Raw genomic sequence first — 26,124 nt, forward strand, 5'->3', positions numbered from 1 at the left:
GCATTTTAGCTGCTCATTTCCCTATTCACTCAATACTATCTTATAGTATTTCATAACTCAGTGTCTTGTTTTTTCTCTTTTATCATTATTCATATTGTTATAGGTTTGTGTCATATCTAATTCTTAAAAACAGAAGTCATTCATTCATTATTATTGATTTATTGCTTGGTTTTCTTACAGTTTCATTATTATTGTTTTGTTAGTTGTACAGTTACATAGTGTTATTTATTTATTTACTTATACATATAGTGAATGACATATGTGAATACCTAGTAGACTTCTTTCAAAATATATCCATGTTTCACTTCCTTTGGAATGATCTTAAATTACATTAGATTTTCTTTTTTAGTAAAAGAAATCCACTGCAAAATCAGAATGTATTCATTCATTCAGCCCACAAGTATTTATAGAACATTTATTATGCAGCTATGTAGTTACATACTGTGCTAGGCACTCAGAATATGGACATTGAGAACACAGCTCCTCACAGACCTGTGCAGAAGACGAGAGCTACACAGATTGCTGGTACAGTATGCTGTAATAAGGCTTTCGTAGAGCTGTAATAAGGATATTGCAAGAGCCACAGGCACATTGAACACTAGCAGGGAGAAGTGGGGAAGCTTCCAGAAAAAAAGGCACATCCGAGGTTAATTTTAAAAATTGACTTAAGAGAAGCAAATGGATGCATTTCAAGAAGAGAGCTCAGCAGATCAGCATGTGCAAAATGAAAATGGACTATACTCAATGGCAAAGTATGGTTAGGCTACCTGTACTGGTATGCATAGGCTGTCAGGAGAACAAGTCCAGGGACCAGACTGGAAGAGAAAACGGAAGACCCCAGAGAGCTTTATATGCCTGTGGATCGGCAGCCTCTTTTGTGCTACCTCACAACCATGGCTTCAGGAAACAGCTCCATATGAGCTTCAGGTCACTTTGTAGTGACGGAAACTCTGGGAGCTCGAGCCATCTTCCGCCTTCCGCCCTGGGTTTTCTCCCGCACCCCAGTGTGGGGCACCGGAGCAAGAACGCTCGCTCTCTGCTCTTAACTGTGTGCAGCTCAGAAACAGCTGTGTGGGGCGAGGGATTACAGATCTCTTGGGACAATCCACACCTAGGGGAGGGAGTCCATAAATGCTTCTCTGACTGTTCTCAGATGGTGGGGACTCTGCAAGGCATCCCAGACACTCCTCCGAAGGCCCCAAAAGGCCCCAGGGTGGGCGGAGTGTTAGCTGCCCACGGCAGTCATCGGTGCAACGCTGTGTGGCTTTATCTCCTTCCCGCTTCCCCAGGCCTCCCTCTCTCCCTCCTCCCCTGAGATTACTGCCGGGTTAAACTACCTGTACCTGCGTCCTTATTTCACACCCTGTTTTGAGAGGAACTCGGGCTCACACACCAGACTGAAATGTTTGATTTTGCATGTAAGTGCTACAGAGAACCATCGGCGCGTTGTTAGCAGGGGAGCAGGGTGATTAGCTTTTCAGTCGCAGGAGGGAAGGATCGTTGAAGGCAAGCCTGAAGGCTGGAAAATGAAATAGGAATAATTTCTTCATGTCTACAGCAACATAAAGTTACTAAACAAACCCAGGAGTTAAATCGATTTTTTAATGAGAAAAGAGCAATAATAACCTTAAAAAATAGCTAGCCAGATGGCACATTCTGAGTGCATTTTCGGAAAATGAAATGTGCAGGGGCTAGCTCGGGCTCCAGCATGAATTATTAAGGAGTCTTCACCTTTTCCTGTTTTGATGTTCTTTTCAGCAACTTTGTAGTAGCAGTGGTATGCTGGTAAATTACCTTCAGGGGAGACAAAAACCGTCCAAATACTAATTTGTAGTACTTATTTGCTGAATCCTGTGCTGGGAATCGTCAAACCAGGGCCAATTTCTAACTGCCAAGGGTGTAATAACTGTCTCACAAATTTTCTGAATATTTATTGGGTTTGCCAAAAAGTCCATTTAGTTTTTTTCCATAAAATAAAAGAGACATTTTTCATTTTCACCAATAACTTTATTTCTTAATTGTTGTTCAAGTACAGTTGTCTCCATTTTCCCCTACTAGTCACCCCCTCCCCACCCATCCCTACTTCCCACTCTCAATCCTACCCCCTTTGGCTTTGTCCATGTGTCCTTTATACATGTTCCTTGACAACCCTTCCCCTGTTTTTCCCCATTATCCCTCTCCACCCTCCCTTCTGGTTACTGTCAGTTTGTTCTTTATTTCAATGTCTCTGGTTATATTTTTCTTGTTCAGACAAGGGTTGATCTCCAGAATATATAAAGAACTCACATGACTCCACTCCACGAAGACAAACAATCCAATTCAAAAATGGACAAAGTACCTGAACAGACACTTCTCCAGGGAGGACATACATGAGGCCCAGAGACATATGAAAGGACTTTCAGCATCACTAGCCATCAGAGAGATGCAAATTAAAACCACAGTGAGATACCATTTCACACTGGTCAAAATGGCCACCATAACCAAATCAACAAAAAATTAGTGTTGGAGAGGACATGAAGAAAATGGAACCCTAGTACACTGTTGGTGGGAAAGTAGAGAAAAAAAATCATTTTTTGCAAGCATAACTTTAAAAATTGATCCAGGCAAACATTAAAGGGTGGTTAATGTTTGCCTACAGCCACTGTGGAAAACAGTTTGGAATTTCCTCAGGAAACTAAAAATGGAACTGCCTTTTGACCTAGCAATTCCACTGCTGGGATTATACCTAAGAATCACCAATAACTTCATTGATGTAGATAGATATTCTGAGTATGTCAGCTATCTCCTGCTATTGGCGTCTAATTGGTAGAGACCAGGGGTGCTGCTAAACATCTTCCAATGCATAAGACAGCCCCACAGCAAAGAATTATTTTGCCAAAATGTCAAGAGTACCAAGAAACTTTTCAAACCACTTTTGAAACATTCAATCAGTCACAGCACCTCCTCCATACACTGCACAAATCATTTTTTGCATTTCAGTTGCATTTTACCTTTCTTTAAATAATAAAGCACAATACACTGAAAGTGTTGTGTATTTTCCTCTATCATAAATATTAAAATGGTTGCACAAAACTTCACCAATTTTGATAAGCTTTTTTGAAATGCACGCTGCTATAACTGCTGTCACAATAAAACTAACAAAATTGTTTCAAATGAAACTAAAGACAACTAAGCGCTACTGGAACCTCTTACAGAAGAAACCAAATGAACATTTTGGCCAACCAAATAATAATCCTCTCTCCACCACACCACTGCCACTTCCCACGGGAAAGGCCCCTGGTTCCTTGGAACCCTGGCAACCAAGGCTCTCTTTTGTCTCTTTCAAAATGGACCAGTCTTTCTCTGCTTTCCAGTGCAATACTTTAATGAGAGATCCTAATATCCTCAACTTTTAATGGTTTTTTAAGATTTTATTTATTTGTTTTCAGAGGGAGGGGAAGAGACGAAGAGAAACATTGATGTGTGAGATAAACATCGATTCGTTCATTCTCACACGCCTCCAACAGGGGACAGAACCCGCAACTAGGCATGTGCCCTGATGGGGAATCAAACCGGCATCCTTTCGCTTTGCAGGATGACGCCCAACTCACTGAGCCAGGCCAGTCTGGGCCTAGCTTCCTGAATTTTGATCACCACCCCCACTCCTCCCTTGTCTCCAGATAGTGTCATTTTTTGTTGACAAGGTTTAGAGTGTGCTACGGTGCATGTCTCTCAGCTGTTGTGAGTGGTGTCTGCTATTGCTCTCTCAGATGAATGGGAGCCACCTCATCCATTGGACATGACCTCACACCTGTCAATGGATATTAGTAACACATCTTAAGACCTGATGAGCAAGCAGTACTAAGTATTCAGATGCAAGACACATCTGCTCCAGTATGTGGGAGATAAAACTCACAAAGGTCCAAGAACTTGCAACTCCTGGTGAATTATTTAGGAGTCTGTGGTCTGGGCCATGCTGGAACACCTCCTCCAAAGGCAAGGGAAGATTATCGTATTTTGCACATTTTACCTCTAAGAAAGAAGCGCGGTGCTTGGTGGACCCCTTCGGGTTTTAGAGGGTGCATACCCATTTATCAAGTGGCACGGGAGGCTGCTAGTTTTGAGCAGGGCTCAGAAAAGAAGGGCATCCCAAGGGCTTCAGCCTGAGGTACAAGCAGCTCTGAAGTGTGGTTCACACAACACAGCAGATCCCACGTTACTAGTTACCTGTGGTGGAGAAAGGCACTGTGTCCAATCTCCCATGAGCCTCGATAGGAGAGACACAGTACCAACCCCCCCGCCAGGGTTCTGGATCAAGACCATGCCATCGGCAGGAGAAGCTAAACAGCATTCAAAAATCAGCTCCTGGCATGGCCTGGGCCCCAGCAGAAACTGAGCAGGTACCCTGAGAACTACTGGGCCTTGAGAACCACTTGGAGGGATACTGCCTTGCGGATGTCTACTGTCACGTCTACAAAGTCATAAAGTCAAATAGGCCGAGCAACAAGTCAGCATAAAATGAAAGAGGTTTAACTGAGGTCAGGCTCACAGAGGTTCAGAGGGCTCAGGTACGCTAGTGAACAAGGAGGAGTACCTACATGTACCATGTCATCCAGACCTCCACCTGACACAGCTTCAGGGTAGCATCCTGAGGGCATAGTCGATGCATCAGCTCGGAGATGACACTCCGTTAGAAAGAGGCATCATTCTTTAGGATGCCACTTCTACCTTAGCAAGAATTAATAAACAAAAACCTTGTTTAGACTTGGGAGGGTGTATAGGGGTAGCTCTCGTGTGGTACCACTCACCATCAATTATCCCCAATAGGAACAAGGGAACTTTCCACCTCTAACAGGAAGGTATTTTCTACTCTACTACTCCAGCAGGAAAGAATATGACATTTTCCTCCCCAGCAACTGCTCGGCCAATGAGAGACCATTACAAGTCAGCCAATGGAAAGTCACTACACTTTGAACTCACAGTTTCCTCGAACGGATTCTGTTTACAACTATCCCTCTGAACTTTCCCTTTCCTCTCTAACACAGCATTCCTCTCCTTTGTCCTCTCTCTGCACTTGTGTGTGGTTTGTCATTAGACTGCAGGTCCCAAATTGCAGTTCTTTGTTGTCCTTGAATAAATCCGGTTTTTTTCCTGAAGAAATATCTGGCTGTCTATTTGTTTACGCTCAACCCCTTACAGCAATGGTCATTATATGGAGCTTTATTGCCAATAGCTGGAATTCATGGGACCAATGGGAAGATGTTAGAATGATCCCATTCAGCATCACTCCCAGTCACCCACCTGGGCAACTGTGCTTTCCATCCTAGAAACTTTAGGCATTATTTGTCTAAGCCCTTGGCCCCAGGAGGGAGTACGCCTACCAAGCAACTCAGAAAGAGGCACATTAAACTTAAAGCTAGTAATGCAGCTGACATGAAAAGCCATTACGTTACTGGCAGGGGTAATAGACCTTGATTGTCTCAAGGAGGTAGATAGAACTGCTCCCACATACTGGGGACAGGTGAAAATATGTTTGGCCTTCAGGTGCCTCTCATGGTTCTCACTGGTTCTTTTTTCTTTAATAGATTTTTTTATTGTTATTCAGTTACAGTTGTCTGCATTTTCTCCCCATCCCTCCACCCAACCCCAGCCGAACCCACCTCCCTGCCCCAATTCCACTCTCCCCCTTGATTTTGTCAATGTGTCCTTTATAGTGGTTCCTGTAATCCCCTCTCCTCACTGTGCCCTCCCCACTCCCCTCTGGCTATTGTTAGATTGTTCTTAACTTCAATGTCTCTGGGTATATTTTGTTTGCTTTTTTCTCTTGGTTTTTTTTAAGTTAATTAATTAATTAATTGATTGATTGATTTTTATTTTATTTTTTTCATCTTCATTTATCCTCTATTTACCCTCGTCCACCTCTACCTACCCCTCCTACCCCCCACAATCACCACACTGTTGCTTGTATCCACAAATTCTTTCTTGTTTTTTTCTTTTGTGCTCAGACCCCCAAGTACAGCAACTGCTGTCTACCTAATAAGGGCACAGCGACCAGAGGCTCAGATTCCGCAGGAACTGCGAATATGAGTCACCCAACCATGGCAGCCGCCTAGATAAGCAGATGTGCTAGCTAAGAGGAGGGGCCTCTAAAATGGATAGTAGACAAGGGAAAATAAATATCAGTTATTACTTCAAGGTCCACCACAGTGTGGTGCTTTGACTTGCCCCACTAACTATGGCAAGGCTGTGTGTGGATGGAGCAAACTTAATGAAGAAACAACTAGTTCTGACCCGTGCAAGTGGCACACTGCAGGGGACACTTCTAGGTTTCTCTCATAGTGCTGGCAGGCCCATCCTCCAGCTACTGTAAATATGGGCTGCTAAAAAGGCTGTACTTCCCCCTTCTCTGGATAAATATCTCCAAATGTCTCAGCAGAATGGATGCTGCACACACACGCACACACATGTGCAAAGCCAGTAGTCAGTGCCAGCTCTTTGCTGTAAGGTGGGACCAAATCCACGGTACAATTTGTCTTTGAGTGTCCAAGCTGCAGCTGGTGTCCAGCCACGATCACTCTCTTGCTTAGTTTTCTTCTCTTGTCCTAATCTGCTTCCTTCGCCCCCATCTTCTGAGAGTGCTGTCTTACAAAATCACTGTGCATGAGAACCCAATCTCAGGTTCTGTTTCTAGGGAACTCCGCTGAAGACAAAGGAGATCTTTAAAGCAAGTGAAGTAGGAAAAACAACAGAAAACATTTCAGGTAGCAGGTTAACATAAAGGACAAAATATTCCAGGACCATGTTTTTTTAATGGCCCTTTAAGTCATGTTGGGAAGTTGTCAGCTCTCGTCATGTAAAACAAGTTAATATCAACCTTCACATTTCTCTGAGGATTAAAGAAAGTGTTATAAGAAAGGGACCTAACATAATTTCTGTCACATGTAGGCATTCAATAAACAGTTGCTTTTATGATTAATCCTAATAGCATTCTTTTGAATAATTTTTAAAGCTTGTTTACGAATAGCAGAATCAAGGGAGCTGGGACAGTGTTGCTGAAAGGCTTGTTGAGAACGGCCTGCCCTGCTCTGCATGCAGAGAGCTTTTCTGCCATTGTTCTCAAGTGTGGAATGAGTTCCAGCCCACTAACTTCGGAGCCCCTGAAGTGACTGCCTTCCGGATTGAGGAGGGAATGAGTGAGCTGTGGGAATGATGGCTGTGACTATGTAGTCATTGTCCTTTGTGTTTTATTTTGTTTCTGATTTAATGAAAACAAGCAGCAGGGGGAAAAATAAAGCAATATGCACTGTTTGGGCAAAGTGCTTTTCTGTTTTCGATCGCTCAGCTTGGGTCAAATGTGACACGTACCTCTTTAAAATTGCACACTTAGCACCCTACAAGAGATAGAATAGATAACTAATAGATTTGCACTTTTTATTGCTGTTAGTTAAAAGTAAATGGTTTAGCATCCCTAACATCACTTGGGGTTTCTGAAGTTTTAGTGTTAGAATAATTAAAGCCATCAGGTAAATAGCTCTAGGTCTGATAAAATATGGATAGCAATCAGACATCAAAAGGAATGAACACTGAAAAAAAAATTAGAAAAAACAAACCTGGAAAGACAGAGAAATGAAGAGTTCAGGAAAAACAACTGTACATAGGTTATGAAATAAGATCACTATTAAGATGATTTTGTAACTCAAGTAGCATAATCTAATGGAGTTAAATTGCATGAAATAAAAATTGTCTTGTCAACGTTCTTGGATAATGGTGTGAAAGTGACATTGTTCATTTATTCATGAGCTGTTGCCAACCGCATGCTCCATGCTCCCTTCTACCATAGAGGCAATGCCATAAACTCACACTCCCAGCCTCCTATTAGAACAAGGAGTGCCCATGAGACTCTATGTTGGCCAATGAAATGTATGAGAAAGCTTCCTGGAAGTTTCTGGAATTGCCTTTACCTACAAAGACTGTTCTCTTCTGCCACTCCTCTCCTGTCTTTGATTCTGCCCTGCCTTTGAGCTATGGCAACCATCTTGAATCCTCGAACAAACATCCCAAATAAGCTAAAGAAGATAGAGCAGAACAACAGAAACCGGCTTATTTATCACATTTTGAAGCCACTAAACAACTTCGGAGGCTTCTTCTGAGCTTCTTACACAATATAAATGTCTGTGCACTTTAAGCCATGTGTGGCAGTCTACTCTATGGTTTGTCCTTCCAACCTCCCTTATAAATAAAAACTATTGCCTGGACTAGTGTTGAAAGGCATGATAATCAACCCGGGCTATTGCTAAAGAAGAGACAGAGTCTGTCTGTACAGAAGGAGCAGACCAGGTTTCAGGATGACAGGTGTCGTAGAGGAATGCTCAGACACAAGGCACGTGGGTGGCTGGCTGGCTCAGCTCACAGGTATGGAGCCAGGAGCATCAGAGCCAGGCTGACAAACACATGGCCAAGTAGCCACGGGAGGTTAGAACTACAGAATCCAAGACAAAAGCCCAGGTAAGGGCTGAAGCCAAGACAGGATCTTGAACAGAGGAATTAGCCTTGGGAAAACAGGTTTGCATGGCAGGGGCTCAGCCAAGTTTAGAGGCAGAAGGTGAGATTTCCCCAAAGGAAGTGGGTTCCACCAATAAAGCTTGAAGTACCATGATGCTTTTTAAAAGGACTGGCCCCATTCAAAAAGATGTTATATGAGAAGGAACAGAAGCTCTATAATATTCATAGGACTGGGTGAGATGTCCAGCCTCTGTTCCCAGTAAGCTCCTGAATACCTTTGTTTTACAGTAACGATGAGTTTGCCTCCCTCGTAAGAGGAATTTAGTTTCTCTAAGGATAGAAATGATGCTTTATTCATACTTGCACACTCATTGCCTAACAAGAGTTCTTAGCATAAATTAATTCATATTTTGTTTGGGGGATGAAAACATCACACTTATAAGCACACGGCTTCGAGTTAGAGAAACCTTGACTGTTAGCTTTGCCATTTCCTGCCTTGTAATCTTAGGCAACAATCTTCAGTCTTAGAAATGATGCTTTATTCATATTTGCACATTCATTGCTTTAGCAGGAATCAATACACAATTGTTGGGGGATGCATAATAAAAATATTAGCAGTATTCATTGAGCCCTTGCAATGTTCCAGGCATCATGCAAAATACTTTATATACAATAGTTCATTTATTTCATGGGAAATAGTCACTATCACTATCCTCACTTTATTGATGAAGAAACTGGGGTTTATAGAAGTTGAGGAAATTTCCCCAAATACTAACTAGGAAATGGCTGAACTCTGTAGGTCATCTCCCTCCAGAGAACAGTACTCTGATCTATTAGTGGAGGGAAAAGAAGCACACAAATTATTTAGGACACTACTATAGAATTCTGGTATTTGTCTCTTCTTTCTCTCACATAGAAAAGTGAGCTTTCTTTCCTAGAAACATGGGTCTTCTCCTGCTGGACATAAAGCAATGAAGTAGGGTAACTCCTAGAGTTGGAAGAAGTAAAAGTTGGGCATGCTGGGAAAGGACTTCTGGGAAGGGCCTCATGGGCTGCCTGCAGCATCACAGCGCTGAAGGGGCAGCAGTGATGATGGGTCCAGCAGGGCCTGTGGACCAGGACCATTGCTAGGTTTCCTAGTCCCTTGTAAGCCCGTATGTCCTGCAGAGCACATGGACTGATGGAAGGAGCCCCAGCGATGACGAACAGAGAACTCCCTGATACACTGGAGCCACCAGTCACTTTTAATCTCACGTGGAAACACCAAGTAAAATGATGTTTCGTGCCATGGTTGGTTGTGCCTCACTTTTACACCTTCAACAGAAGGAAGGAAGGAAGTAAGGGCAGGGGAGAGGAAGGGACTCTTGTGCACGTTGAATAGGCAGCAACCTCATTTCCAACACAGGCTTCCAGTCTGTTTCAGTTCTCATAAGCTCCCACCACCATGTCACTTCTTTGGAGAGGAAGTTTCTTCTCCAGCAATCCTTCATAGAAACAGAAAAACTGCTCCCGAGAAAGCCAGCTTGAACCAAAGAAATTGAGGCAGGCAGGATGGCCTTGCAGAATATACATACTATACCTTTATATATGAGAAGGAAAATTCCACAGATAGAGGGGGAGCCATGTGAGATGTGATTAATCAGGGAAGTCTATGAAGCTGTGCCCCAAAGTTCTGTTATTTAGCTTTCTGTGTGGTTTAGAAGGAGACATGGCATGGCCAGTAGAGGATGGTTGGTTTATTCCTGTTATCCTCGCAACAGATCTCCTAATATGTTCTTGAACAGAAAACACATGCAACTGTGTGTACTGGACCACAGTTAAAAGCACAGGCACTCGGAGAGGCAAGTCTTCAGCCATCAGACTCCAGCTGTTGCCTTTGATTATGAATTAAAAACTCCATGACTCTAGAGCCCAGCACCACTGGGTATTCATTCATTTGACTCAGCCTGTGCTGGTGCCATGACCCGAGCTATCTGCTTCCCAAAGATCATATTACTGCCCTCCAATTGGAGAAATAAGGATGCAGGACCTTAGGGACAAATGACGCCCTTCCTGAAGAAGAGTCTCTGGTAGTATAAGAATAAAGCATAAGGATCATTTTTAACCTAATGATCCCAGGGGAAACCCACAGAGTCCTCTGAGGCCGACGTAGCCTGTGCCCCAGCCACACCGTTTGTCTCCCCCCTCCTCCTGTGTTAGAATGAGACCACTCGTTTAGCTTTACTGGCTTCTCCTGCTCAGTAACACATCTGGGACTTCCTCAGCAGTGCTTAACTTCCTTTAAATTCACTTCTTTTTGCTCACTACATTGTTCTGTGCTCGTAATTTGCCAAGATCTAAACTGTGTTCCAGTGACTCAGCAAGGTATTCAGATGCAGCCTGACACAAAACCAGGTGCCAAAAATGTTTTGACACCTGGACTAACACAATAAAATTAAATTTTCTTGACTGTAGAGTCTTTTATATAAATGCAGAAAGGAAATCAACAAAACAGTATTACATTAAATGAAAAAAGTAGAAGGTTTATAGGACTGAAAATTTAACCTCATGAATCTTTTCACTGAGAAAAGATGTTTCAGTAAAGAGGCAAGCCAACATCACAGCTGTGTGATGTGACCACCAAAAGCATTAATTTAACCTTAAGCTACATGGTTGAAGTGAATGACGGATGGACTGCACTCTGTCCTAGTATTTTCAGCTGCAGTAGGTTCAGTATCCACAGGATGCTGAGAAGATTTGAAACCTTGATTTGGCCAGTACCCTGAATCTCTTTCCCCTGGAACCCCCAACAAGGCTAGGTAAGGTCTCAGCAGAGGTACAGTAAAGAAAGCTCAGGGAGCAGGTGAGTGGGTGGACAGTAGTTGCTCAGTGAATAAGAACCCAAGCTTTGGAGTTGAACATTCTGGTGTTCGTATCACTTACTATTGTGGGACTGAGAGGAATACTCAGTAGCTGTGAGCTTGTACCACTTTCCTTCCACTGCTTCACAAACTACCCCAAACTCCATGGAATGCAGCATTAAGCATTTGCTGGTCACTTGTGGAGGGTTAGCAGGCAGTCAGTTGATCTAAGTGAAGCTATGCAGGGCTTGGCTTCAAACTGTGGGTTGGGTCCAGTTCTGATCTTTGCGTCTCTCACTCTTCTGGGACCAGCTGGCCTTCTGCAGTGTGTCCTTCTCTTGGTGATTCAAGGAGTGCCGAAGGGCAAACACAACCACGCAAGCACATTTCAAGCTTCTGCATGTGCCACATCTGTTGCCAGCCCACTGCTCAAAGGTCATGTGGCCAAGACTAACGTCAAGGGCTGTAGGAGTGCACTCCTGTCCTCACATAGCCATGGCCAAAGGGTATCAAGGTTGGATGCTATTGTACTCCAGGGAAATGAAGACATAGAGCAATCATTTACTGACCACAACGCCCTTGTTTTGTCACAGAGAAAATAAGCTTACTTATCTACCAGGTTTTGTAGGCAAACTAATGGCTGCCTGAAAACGCCCATGACCTAATCCCCACACCTGTGAATATGCTACCTTACATGGCAAAGTGGACTTTATAGACATGACTGCATTAAGGGTATTAAGATACAAAGATGACCTCGGATTATCCTGTGGGGCAATGTAGTCACGAAGGCCTTTAGAAGGGAAGGGAGGTGGGACAGTTCGAGGAGGCAGAGCAATGGCAGCAGAGGTCAGAGTGACGCAGTCCCAGGACCCCAGGAATGGGGCAGCCTCTGGAAGCGGCAAAAGACAAGGAACAGATTTTCTCCACAAGCCTCCAGAATGAACGTAGCCCTGTTGAAACCTTAATTTTAGCCCCATAAGACTCATTTCAGACTTCTCACCTCTAAAACACCAAAGCCATGGATTTGCTTTGTTTTAAACCATTAAGTTTGTAGCAATTTGTTTGAAAAGAATAGAAAACTAATACACTAGGAATTATCATTGTTCAGTCTTTCCTAAATACAATTACTGCAGGCTTATATTTCACATAATGAACATGATTAATCTATATTCCAAAGCCTCTGCCTTTCACTTCTATAGAGAATCATTAACCCCGCGTCACTGCGAAAGGAGTGTTTATGTGGGACATTTTAGTGGAGTTCTGCAGAATCTTCAGACATGAGGGAGTGTCACTTCCGCCTAATGCTCCAAAAGCCATGTGCTGGTAGCTGTCAAAGGAAGATGCTCATGAGAAGCCATGAGAGGACTTGAACCTGGTACACCAAAGGCCATGCACAGGCAAGAGCAGCTGCTCTGACAGCAGGGGCTGGTTCTGAGGTCCTTGTGAGCAGGATTGCCAGCCGCTTCTCCATGCTGATCCTGATCTAATCCATGAAAACCCCTTTCTCCCTGAGGTCACGGCCCACTCAGTTCTTCCCACATTCCTCAAAGGACCTTCATTTAGTGTCCATTGCTTTGGTACTCTGACTTCCTCCCTGTCCTCTCTCCACTGACCTCTTAGAGCATAATTCTCTTCTAACAAAACCATCTCTTGCAAATAAATACATTGACTTTCACTACTCTACCTGCTTTATGGACTAATCACACTTTCAGGGTTTTCATAAAATAGGGATCTCTCATTCCATACCACTGCTTACATTAAAGATCCATAAAAGGAGTAATATTCCTTTAATTCTTCCATGACCCAATTTTCTTGTTTAGGTTTCAAAAAAAAAAAAGGAATACTCCCATAATTTGTCATATTAGCTGTGTAGGAGATTTACATTAACAAAATGTACATTTATTTCTTCTCTTCTAATAAAATCTTCTAAGACACAAATAATTTGTCAGCAATTAGATGAGATAATTAGGGAGTGAGGAGTAGTAAATGGTAAGGGGAACCAAATACGTGGACAGAAGATGATTTGATTTGGGGTGGTGGGCACACAGTGCCACATCCAGGTCTAGTAGCAGAGAAATGGACATAGAAACCTATATGACCCTATTGACCAAGGTCACCCCAATACATTTAACAAAAATGAAAAAATGAGCAAAGAGATCATATAATTTCCTTAACTAAAAATTTCTTTTGACATAACATTTTATTCTGTGATATTATTCTATTAACACATCTAGGTTCAGTGAACCAGAGGTAGATCATAATTATGGCCAAAAACTTCTGTCCTTCCCTATCCTGAAGCTAGGGAACAATGCTGAGCAGCAGCCTTCCTCGAAATAATCAGGCATCCCCTTCCAGTGGCGACCCTTGTAACTTCATGATAACTTAATCAAATAATGTTATAGATAGGAGAGGTTTTGATTACTTAATTTTAAAAATACAATTTAAAAATGAATAGAGCTATATAACTCTACAGAGAAACCTAGGTGAAGACTGCATATTCGCTAAATAATAAATTTTAAAGCCTGATAATGAAATGTTGATCTTTCAAAGAACCAGATTGTACTGTAAATCTTCATATTTGTAATTATAATAGTTTTTTATTTGTAATATCCTATACATCTCCGTACTTGTAATTAGAACACTTCAAAAGGTAAAATTGGGAGGTTTTGTGTATAGCATTATGTTTTAAAATTTTTCATAGCTTAAACCGAGAAAGGCATCATTCTTATGTTACTAGCTTTGGGCCAGATGCTTGATTTCTCTGGCAAGCAGTCATCTGAAAACAGGTGTTATAATTTTCTTGCTTATTTCATAGAATTTTGGATACATTGAAGTAAAATTTTACATGTGAGGACTTTCTGCAAAATGCAACTCATTCTGCAAATTCAATAGTATTTTTATTTTATTTGTCTTGACATATTGGAACAGTCATAAATAGACGCACACTAACCACAGGTGTGCACGCACTTACATCGATGAGGGGAAATGTTTAATTTGAGTTTTTAGAAAGGAGCCACCAAATTATAATATGTGGTGTCATTATTTTCTCCATTGTACTATTTATCTCTATATAATAATTTTAAATTTATAGAAAAAGGGGGAATTGAAATTATGAAAACTGCAATAGAAGATTCTAACACAGTATACAACAAAGTATAGAAATTTGAAGATAAGGTCAAGAAAATATTAGAGTGAAATTTAATTATGTCTGAAATTTAATCCCATGAGAATAAGTTAGAAAAAAATAAATGGCCTCAATTATCTGTACCGCTGACCCATCCTACGAGATTTTGGCAATGGATATCTTTTTTTTTTTTTTAATATATTTATTGATTATGCTATTACAGTTGTCCCATTTCCCCCCCCACTCCACTCCATCCTGCCCACCCCCCTCCCTCCCACATTCCCCCACCATAGTTCATGTCCATGGGTCATACTTGTAAGTTCTTTGGCTTCTACATTTCCTACACTATTTTTACCCTCCCCCTGTCTATTTTCCACCTATCATCTATGCTACTTATTCTCTGTACCTTTACCCCCCTCTCCCCCTCCCACTCCCTTATTGACAACCCTCATGTTCTAGTTGTTTGCCTAGTTTGCTCTCGTTTTTGTTTTATGTGTGGTCGTTAATAACTGTGAGTTTGCTGTCATTTTTACTGTTCCTATTTTTGATCTTTTTCTTAGGTAACTCCCTTTAACATTTCATATAATAAGGGCTTGGTGATGATGAGCCTTTTCAACTTGACCTTATCTGAGAAGCACTTTATCCTCCCTTCCATTCTAAATGATAGCTTTGCTGGATATAGTAATCTTGGACGTAGGTCCTTGCGTTTAATCTTGGGTAATGTAATTATGATGTGTCTTGTTGTGTTCCTCCTTGGGTCCAGCTTCTTTGGGACTCTCTGAGCTTCCTGGACTTCCCGGAAGTCTATTTCCTTTGCCAGATTGGGGAAGTTCTCCATTATTTGTTCAAATAAGTTTTCAATTTTTTGTTCTTCCTCTTCTCCTTCTGGCACCCCTATAATTCGGATGTTGGAACGTTTCAAGGTGTCCTGGAGGTTCCTAAGCCTCTCCTCATTTTTCCAAGTTCTTGTTTCTTCATTCTTTTCTGGTTGAATGTTTGTTTCTTCCTTCTGGTCCATACCATTGATTTGAGTCCCAGTTTCCTTCTCATCACTATTGGTTCCCTGTACATTTTCCTTTGTTTCTGTTAGCATAGGCTTCATTTTTTCATCTGTTTTTCGAATAGATTCAACCAAGTCTGTGAGCATATTGATAACCAGTGCTTTGAACTGTGCATCCGATAGGTTGGCTATCTCTTCCTCGCTTAGTTGTATTTTTTCTGGAGCTTTGAAGTGTTCTGTCATTTGGGCCATTTTTTTTGTTTGTTTGTCTTGGCGCGTCTGTTACTTTAAGGGGCGGAGCCTTAGGTGTTCACCGGGGCGGGGTAATGCTGGTCGCTGCGCTGTGATGCTGTACGTGGGGGCGGGGCCGAGAGGGAGCAATGGCGCCTGCCTCACTCTCCTCCGGATTTCAATCCTTCACTCCGCTACCCACAATCAAACTGGGCCCCTCTGGTGCTGGTTCCCAAGTAAGTGGGCCTGTGCACACTCTAGGCCCCTGTGGGTCTCTCCAACAACCTCTCCTGTGAGGCTGGGAGTCTCTCCTGCCGCCCCAACCCCCAGGGGCGCTTTCAATCAGAGGTTTGAGGCTTTATTTCCCCGAGCTGGAGCCCTGGGTTGTGCAGCGGTCTGCTTCTCTGCCCGCCGTTCATCCGGTTTATCTGTGGGCGAATGTGGTGCCGCAATGTGCTATCCGCCACTCTGCCTGCCCCACTCTCCGCCACTCTGAGTCCGGCCCTCTGGATTTATCTGTGCAAATGTGGGACCGCAGGGTCTGCTAGTGCTCGGACTGCCTGCGCCATTTGTCCCACACTCCGCCAGTCTCAGTCCCGCCACAGCCACGCGAGTCCTCTCCACCCCAGTGCCGTCTCCGCCCCTCCTACCAGTCTGGATGAATGATTATTTTCTGTTTCCTTGGTGTTGGTCCCCCTTGCTGTTCGATTCTCTGTCAGTTCTGGTTGTGCGAGGAGGCGCAGTGTGTCTACCTACGCCGCCATCTTGGTTCTCCGGCAATGGATATCTTGAATCCATTCGTGCGAACGGGGCGGCGAGAGCTCTGAGCTGTGCAGTGGTTCGTAATTTGTCTTCCACGAGGTAACAGTAACTGCTTTTGAAAAATAAAAACTAATAATCTTTCTAAAACATTCCTTTAATGAGGAATAAAATCGTTTATCTACATAGAAATATCTTTCAAGCAGAATTTCTTAAACAAAACTGAAACACTGCACCCACACCAAGGTGTACTGGTCGGATTTCTGGGCCTGTTCCTCAGTCACTAAGTGATGCATCAGAAAACCCAGGGAAACACATCTGTCAAGTTATCTTCAGTTTGCTTCAGGAAAGGCCCTTCTTGTAATCTCACAAATCATAGCTCAATACATATCTTCTTTATTCTCCTCATTAAATATCGAAGGCATAAAAACACTAAGGAATATGTTTATTAACTTCAGGCAACTGGATGCATTTCCCTTTTACACTCCAGGTTAATGGTTCTCAAACTTTTATGTACAGGGTCTGGCAGAAGCAAAGCCTGCTTGAGTGTGGTTGGTAGGGTAATGATATGGCTGTAATAATTTACAGTTTTAATTTGAACACTTCACCTAAACTGTCATATGGTGTGCTTGAGTGTGATAGTGTTATGTTACAGAATTACAGGCTTATGATTTTGTAATAAAAGATTTTGTAATAAAAAAGGGCGACATTTGTGCCGGGCCCTGTCTGTAAGAACATCCTGAAGAGCTTCTAATAAAGGCAATTTTCCATCCACTCTTAGAGTCTAGGTTTCCGACTTCCAAATAGGCCTCCCCCGAGGATTACATTTTTGTCATCTCTGTGAGAGCTGTAAAAGTCAAGCACCTGGATCTGAAGAGCTATAATCGAAACCAGCTGGAGAGCGTCAGCAAGGAACCAACCCACCACCTGCTACAAGGTCCTCAGAGAACCCAGTGGACCTTTCTCTCTCTGCCTCCTGGTCCATCACTGCCCTCAGCAACCAGGTTCAATATCGCACATCCTCAATAGCTCAGGAGTCTATAAGGTAAATTAACTGATAAAGAAAATGGAAGTTTATTATAAAAATACATTTTATAGACAACTTCCTAAATTGATGCTACTAAGGAGTAAACTGTTTTAAGCAAATACTTTCAATGACTATTCTCTGCACAGCTGAAATTTTTACAGAGCACATGCCAGTGTTTAAGGAGACAGGAATAACAGAATGGGGAACTAATGGAGAGGAAGCAAAGTGATTTACAGGGTCTTTGAAAGATTTTATTTATATTTAGAGTGTTCTTTCAAATTCCAAGTTGAGTGCTTCAAGATTTTATAACATAAAACAGGGAAAAAATCTATTTCTTTGGTCATAGTTCCTTGCTTCAATAAGATTGCCTGTGCATTGGGAGCTTAATCAAATAGCCAAGGTATAACTCTTCACTTTTTTCCCTAAGAGAAACTGCTGTGTTATAGTTATTCTAGTTAATTTTGATGCTCATTTCCCGAGGGATATGGAAAATATAAAAAGATCCAGGGGAGAGTCACATCTGGCCCCATAACCATGTATGGAGGAAATTGAAATGTAACTTCTGCTTTTAACCCCTAGGAGTTCTCTGCTACTACATTGTGGGACACATGTGGAAACCTACTCATTCATTCAAAGATATATGCCTAAGACGTTTATCACCGTTTATGATATTTATACACCTTAGCAAGCATCAAGTATCCAAGTCAGTTCTCTACCAAATGCTCTGAAGGTTGTATTGCACAACTGCTGGGGGTGCTGTTCACACAGACACTATTGTGAATAAAGCTTCTTGAAACAGTGCAACTGGCAGCCTTGATCCAAGGTAGGAGTTCCTTTAATTTATGTTTTGTTCTGGAGAGATCAGAGAACATTCCATGAAGATGATGGTGGTGATGATGAAACTGATAATAATGACCAAAATTTTTGAATACCTTCAGGATACCGATTATCCACATAAAGAAAGAAGGAGCAGATAGTGGGTCCTTCTATACTAAATAGAGGGTCCTTCTAACATTAATAAAACATTAAATATCAGACTTTGAGAGCCCTCTGCCAGTAACCACTATTTTCCTCTTAAAGCAGGGGGTATGTGGAATCTGGTTAAGTCATTACAAAATGACAGTTTTTTTGAATTTTTTTTATACCCACCCCCAAAAAAGGGTGATGTAATTATGTACAGAAAAATATACAAGTCAATATTGTAAGTTAATTGAGTACTAATATTTTGACAAGTAATTTTTACATTCCTTATTTGCAAATTTATAGCACCATCAAATTAAAGTCATAAGGAAGAAAAGGTTTTCTCTTGCAGGTTTTGAAGATTTAAGGTATTAACTCATAATAAATAATAGGGTTTTTTTGAGGGGGGAGATATGAACAAAATCAAACCAAAGTACTAAAATTGGTACAGCAGTTTTGTAAATAATGTTCCACACCATAAAGCTTTTGAAATCATGACAAGCTAAATTAATTACAATAAATTAATGATTTTGAAATATAACTGTTACACAGTCTTGGTCTACACTTTGGCAAAAATAATTTCCACATTGGGTGAAACATAGAGGCCACTAAGATGATTTCTAACTAATAGTCACATGTCTAGAAATCTATACACGACTATTCCTAACCTGGTAAAACATAGTCATCCATTTCTGATCTATGGTTCCCCACACCCACCCATAATCTGTGAAACCCTTCACAGGTTCTGTATATGCAAGTAACCTTTGATCTTCACTGCTTTTACCCTTTACTTTCTTTTTAAAGTCCTCATCATGTGATCTTTCTGTGTACTTCCTTTGAAATGAAAAAAAACAGTCAAATATCATTTTAAAAATCCTTTCTCCCTTCCACTCCAACAGCTCCCTATAATGTCAAGACATTGAATAATTCATCACAAGGTATCACTTTATTTAAATACTGAGAATAATATAAAATGGTATTACAATGAAAAATATTGGTTAGCTACTTTAATGATAGTGGTTATGAATTTCATCCCTGAAATATATGCCTGGTTTTAACAGAATATCATTTTACCAATGCTTCTAGGCCATTTCAAAAAACTGTCTTAATATTAGACCATTGCCAAAGGCCCAGGACCTGAATAATACATTCCTACTTGACTGTGCAAAATGTATCCAATTTTAAGGGCAATTTTTTACTATGAAATCTGGACCCCAGTCTCTACTCTTACAGAACAATAACTTTCCCAGTGCTGCTCTAAGAGTCCTTAAGCGCAAATTAATGGAGAAATGCAACACAGACAAACCTGCAGCCTCCTCAGGAACAGGAGAGTCAAGGTTCACCTTCATATCTTCACATCATTCCACACGAACCCAATCCCCCTCATGCAGCACTCGGTCATTTTCTGGTTTAAATATCTATACAGCTGATGAACACTAACCTGGAGTCTTAAGCATGATCAACCAGAATTAACTTCTAAGTTTTGCTCAGATGCCTTGAACACTATAGTGTGTCATTTTTCTTGGCTAGGAGGCAGATATACTGCTTTAGCCGTCACACGCTGACAGAATGGACTGTATAAATGGTGGAAATTTTGCTTTAAGAAGACCATCTGGTTTGCTAAGCACAGTGACCCTGTTTTGAATCAGTGGCTGTGGAGGCAATATCGTAGCTGGGAAAGTGACTCATGAAGTATGCAGGAGGCGTGAGTAGGAGAGGCTTGCTTTAAGCTGGAGAACCCAGTGGTGTTGAGATGGTGAGTGAGGAACAAGCTTGGGAGGAGAAAAAGGCCATGACTTACCTGTAATACTTTGGTCAGGTTGTCAAATAGAGCTTGGCCAGCACTCACTTTGTGTTTGACGCCTCTGACTGTGCCATTTTTGCTCAAAATGTTGACTCTTCTTGTACCAAAACCCTTCTCGCTGGCAGCCCTGGCTAACACCAACAAGTTATCCTGCTCATTCTCATATTCATCACTCTCTGATCCTACGTGGCCATTGTGCAGTCCATCAGACTCACTTAGTCCATCTATGCCACAGATACTGGCACATTCGGAATCCAGAGAGCCTGACGGTTGCCCATCCTCATACACCTCCTTCAGAACTCGTCCGCTGTGAGATGACGCGATCCGAAACCGGACTTTCCGTGGCCTGTCACTTTCCGACTTCATCTCCCTTTTGAGCATGGTCACATCCACCCACACTAACAGTTCACATAACGCGGGATCCCCTGTTATTGCTTTAGTCCGCCTGCCATATGGTAGTAGCAGAACTTATTCTAGTGACAGCAGCACGCATATGAAACTAACATGGAAAGGAAAGAAGATTCCCAAGACCTTACTGTGCATCTCTGTTGTTAATAATGAATGTGTGTGTGCTATGGTTACCTTTAAACTAAAACCTGCAAAATGATCCCAGCCATTAAATATTAAATAGCTATGGTGGACTCTTTAACAGGACAAGTGCAAGAAGGTGGCATGCAATGAAAAAGACAACAAGTAGGGGCAAGGAAATGAAAGACTTGAACTGTAATGACAATAGTGAATAGTGAGTGTTGAAATGGGTCTTCCTGACAGAAATATCTCTACATTCCTTCTCCAGAGTGGAGGCCAGAGGTAAAATATGGAATCAAATGTAGAGTACCAGAGGCATAAAAACAGGCACATAGATCAATGGAACAAAACAGAGAGCCCAGAAATAAACCCAAGTCTCTATGGTCAATTAATATTTGACAAAGAAGAAATTAGAGCAAAAATAGCCTCTTCAACAAATGGTGTTGGGAGATCTGGACAGCTACGTGCAAAAAAATGAAACTCGATCACCAACTTACACCATACACAAAAATAAATTCAAGGTGGATAAAAGACTTAAATATAAGTAGGAACACCATAAAAGTCCTAGGGAAAACATTGGCAGGAAAACCTCAGACATTCCACTCAGCAACATCCTCACAGACACATCCCCTAAAGCAAGGGACATAAAGGAAGGAATAAACAAATGGGACCTCATCAAAATAAAAAGCTTCTGCATGGCTAAAGAAAACAGCATTAAAATGAAAAGAGAACCAACAGTATGGGAAAACATTTGCCAATGATACTTCAGACAAGGATCTGATTTCCAAAATATATAAAAAACTCATATGACTCCACTCCAGGAAGACAAACAACCCAATTAAAAAATGGGCAAAGGACTTAAACAGACACTTCTCCAAGGAAGACATACAGAGGGCCCAGAGAGAGATGAAAAGATGCTCAGCATCACTAGCCATCAGAGATATGCAAATTAAAATGAGGTACCATCTCACAATGGGCAGGGTGGCCTGCATAAACCAATCAACAAACAAATGTTAGAGAGGATGTGGAGAAAAGGGAACCCTAGTACATTGTTGGTGGGAATGCAGACTGGTGCGGCCACTGTGGAACACAGTATGGAATTTCTTCAGAATAGTAAAAATGGAACTGCCTTTTGACCCAGCAATTCCACTGCTGGGATTATACCCTAAGAACCCTGAAACACCAATCCAAAAGAACCTATGCACCCCAATGTTCATAGCAGCACAATTTATAATAGCCAAGTACTGGAAGCAACCTAAGTGCCCATCAGCAAATGAGTGGATCAAAAAATTATGGTACATTTACACAATGGAATTCTACGCAGCAGAGAGAAAGAAGGAGCTTATACCCTTTGCAACAGCATGGATGGAACTGGAGAGCATTATGCTAAGTGAAATAAGCCAGGCAGTGAGAGACAAATACCACATGATCTCACCTTTAACTGGAACATAATCAACAGAAGAAAAAAGCAAACAAACTATAACCAGAGACATTGAAGTTAAGAATAATCTAACAATAGCCGAGGGGACGGGGGAAGGGACAGTGGGGAGAAGGGCTTTCAGGAACTACTGTAAAGGACACATGGACAAAACCAAGGGGGAGGGTGGAAGCAGGGTAGGGAAATGGGTTTAGCTGGGGTGGGGTAGAGGGGTGGGAAGAAAATGCAGACAACCATACCTGAACAACAATAAATAATTTAAAAAATAATAATAATAAAGCATAATATGCCAAAAAAGAAAACAGAAAAAGAAAAAAAAAACAAATGTAGAATACCAGAGACGCTGGTCTTCTCGCAGTGCTTATTTCTGCCTTATTTCACTCTCAACGTGCACTTTAAAAGGCCAGTGAACAGGCTACATTCCCGCATAGAGCTACCACCACTAGTCCTTAAATCATCCGACTTCATCTACAATGTATGAGTTTTCCATCTACATCTTGATGCACAAGTGTTTTTTTAAAGAATAACTTTTTAACAGACTGTGAAAAGAGAGAGAATTTTCGGTCTGTTAGTTTCCCACTGCTGCTGGTAGAAAACATTGTTCTCTTGGACAGAGGGAAAGGTTTTGGAAAGGAAACATGTGGAACAATGAAGGAAGAAAGGAAAATCCTCCAAGCCTGCCAGATCAGCCAAAGCAATCCAGGTGATCGACATTGATAAATATTACATCCAAGTCACCCGTGCACAGAGAACGGTCCTCCTTACGCTGTGCCCGGTGTATTTCCTGTCACCTTGGCAGGCCCCTGAAGCAGCTCTTTAGACAGACAGCCACACTGCAACTTACACTAGAGTGAGTGCCCTGCCTGTCTGCCTCTCCAGAGGGAAAAGAAGCAGCTGGCCCTCACACTACACCTCAAGGTTTTAAATGTCTATAGTTTGATCATGACTTTAGTTTATTCTAATCTTAGAAAATTCAGAAAATAATAGCACAGAGTTGAAAACAAAAGTCACAAATGATCTCACAGGAGATGCTCATAATGTTGTGAATTGCTTCCAGTGTGTTTGGAGATGACAGGCTCTGGTGCTCTCAGAACTACACTGCCCAGCGCTCACATTAAGGGAAGGGAGAACGAGCGCCCAGCTTTTACTGGTGGAAGGTGAGCAACAGTGATGTGAACCAAAGAAATTAGACCCCAGCAATCCGAGAGTCATATATCGAGCTTGCTGGAATCACAGGGAAATTCACAACTGCCACCCCCCTGCTCTGGCCTAGTCATGAGAAAAACTAAGACTTGATTGTGTTAAGCAGTGGAGATTGAAATGAAAGTGCTGTGAGAGAAGTTATTTTTGTTGAATCTAAGTGTTCTAATATGTAAAATCAGGTTGCACTTACTTAGTATCCTGCTGTTTTCATTCAGCATTATATAGCAAGTTCTTATATATTTATTTCTCAAAGACAGGGATATAGGGTGTGTATTAAAAGTCCTTCTAATCGCTGAACCCTATTTTGTTTTACTCTTTCTGAAAGATAGATGCTTAAATTATTTAAAATATTAAGTAGAATCATACTGTACTGAATATTCTTGCTCAGAAATTAGTGTACCTATATTAAATAGTTCTTTAGCATCAATTCCTTTGGGTAAAACTTGATGTGGTAAAAATGTGTTTAATGTAAAACTCTTGATACAAACTGCTAATTACTTATAAGAAAAATTGTATAATTACTACTAGTAAATTCTACTAGTATATGAGCTCCCATTTTACTGAACTCTTGCCAATGCCAACACTGAATATTAGCAATTGTCAATAATTTTTATTTATCAACTCAAACAGCAGTATTTCATTGATGTTATAGTTTCTCAACTTTAAACACAATGAAAACTTTCATTCTGAATGTTCTCTTCATCTGGAACTCTCACTGAAGAGAAGATTGAGAAAAATGAGAAGCTCTGCCTCATGGGTAATCAAATTGGGAATCTAATGTTAGAGAATCCTATACAATGCCAAAAAGGGGGAGGAGGGTGGGAGGGAGGAGATAGAAAAAGTGCGAGAGATAGAAGGAGCCGTGTGAACTCTACCTAAGTGACAATGTAAAGTGGTTTTAACCTGGAAAATTAGAGAGTTTACAATCAAAGTAAGTAACATGAGAACTTACGTGAGGAAATACTTACTGGGCAGAAGAAACACTGATGCAATTTTGCGTCCATGTGTCCGATCTTTCAGAACACACGGTGATGGATGGGGAGGGCATGATATCAGCCTAATCAAGAAAAAAATCAAAATTCTGTGTTTGTCCCAATTATTATTATTTTGTCTTGAGCTCCCACGTAATCTGCCTCAGCTTCACCTTTCTATGCTTTTGAGTTGGAAAAGTGTTTGTAGCATGACCAAGGTTTTGGAGGTAAGGGACCCGAGTCCAAATTCCAGCACCTTAAGTCTCACCTAAGTGAGACTGTTCTTTCCACCACCTAAACTTTCAATTTCCCCATCAGTACAGCAGTGACAACAGTGTCTACCTGAGGAAGTTGTCCTTGCAAAACGTCTAGAACCAGTTGTTCAATGTGTCAGCGATGACGTGCACATGTGCCATGTGCTCTTTGTATGAAAAGAACTAACTTCAGTCTGTTACCTGACTAAGGTAACAAAATAGCTATACAAGCTGAGTCCATAGATATATTGAAGGACAGAGAAAAATCATTGGGATTACTGGAAAGCCTGTGATATTTCAAATTGAAAATTAAAAATTCATACATGTATATATATGTACATGTACAAATGCATATATTGCATATAAAATGTTTTATTCAATTTTAAAAGAATGACTAGTTAGGAGTCATCTCTCTTTCAAGGATGAACTCTCAGTCCAGTAGACTGGGAACAAGCCTGCCACAAGTATAGGGAAGTATCTGCTAGTTTGAGAAGATATGTGTCCTGATATATAATATGCCCTTGATAATTATGACTCACACACTTATCATAAACTAAAATAAAAATTAAGCTGTTCTTCACAATGAGAACGTCTTTGCAATTCTTTCATTCAGGCAATGGGTAGTATTCCACAAGTATCCAATGAGTGTCCCCCAAGGATAAGACATGGCAAGACACTATGGTAAACATAAAGATATATAAAATTATTCTCATGTCTACCATTGGTAACATGTGCTTAAACAAAATAGCTCGAGTTCAACACAGTGTACTTTAAGCTCATATAAAATCCCTCTTCCTTGAAATAACCAAATTACCAGTCACCTCCAACCTAAGACATCAACACTGTGCTCAACACTCTCCACCCTCACTCTGCTTGATGTCCACAAAGCAACTTCTAACTGCTCTGCTTGCCCCCTCTTCCCACTACCAGTTTGTTGTTCCCTACACGTTAATCTCTTTGCCTGGTTAGCATCCTCCCTCAGCAAGAATCTCCTCCTCTGCCTTCAGATGTATCTTACCATCATTCATTCTCTCAACAATATTTATTGAGCACCTACTAAATGTGAGAGAGCTGCTGCTTCTACACAGGTGAAAATAAAAGGCACATTCACATTCCCTGCCTTTAGTGGTAGATAACATACAATTAACAAATTACAATCAGTAAAAATTATAACAAGTATGATAACAAGAAAAAGAACTGGATAGGATGGAAATGATAAAAAGGCAGCCTACTTTAGAGGAAATAATCACAGAAAGCCTCTCTTAATGTGACACATTAAATTAAAGTTTATAGCCCTGGCTTGTGTGGCTCAGTGGATTGAGCACTGGCCTGCAAACCAAATAGTCATCGGTTTGATTCCTAGTCAGGGCACATGCCTAGGCTGCAGGCCGGGTTCCCTGTGCAGGGCGTGTGAGAGGCAACCACACATTGATGTCTCTCTCCCTCTCTTAATCTCCCTCCCTTTCCCTTTGTCTAAAAATAAATAAATAAAATCTTTTAAAAA

At 41.4% G+C, this 26,124-nt stretch overlaps 1 protein-coding gene across 1 annotated transcript in view; it reads right to left on the reverse strand.

Annotated features, from left to right (window-relative positions):
• Positions 1-20,619, reverse strand: part of GRXCR1 (glutaredoxin and cysteine rich domain containing 1) — a 100,340-nt gene extending 79,721 nt beyond the window's left edge. Inside the window, exon 1 of the mRNA XM_024573507.3 lies at positions 20,224-20,619. Within this exon, the coding sequence (XP_024429275.1) occupies positions 20,224-20,607 (384 nt within the window). The 5' untranslated portion in view covers positions 20,608-20,619. The remainder of the gene's footprint in view (positions 1-20,223) is intronic.
• Between the last annotated feature and the right edge of the window lie 5,505 nt (positions 20,620-26,124).

The sequence above is a fragment of the Desmodus rotundus genome, chromosome 4 (genome assembly GCF_022682495.2).
Source record: "Desmodus rotundus isolate HL8 chromosome 4, HLdesRot8A.1, whole genome shotgun sequence".
Taxonomy (NCBI): domain Eukaryota; kingdom Metazoa; phylum Chordata; class Mammalia; order Chiroptera; family Phyllostomidae; genus Desmodus; species Desmodus rotundus.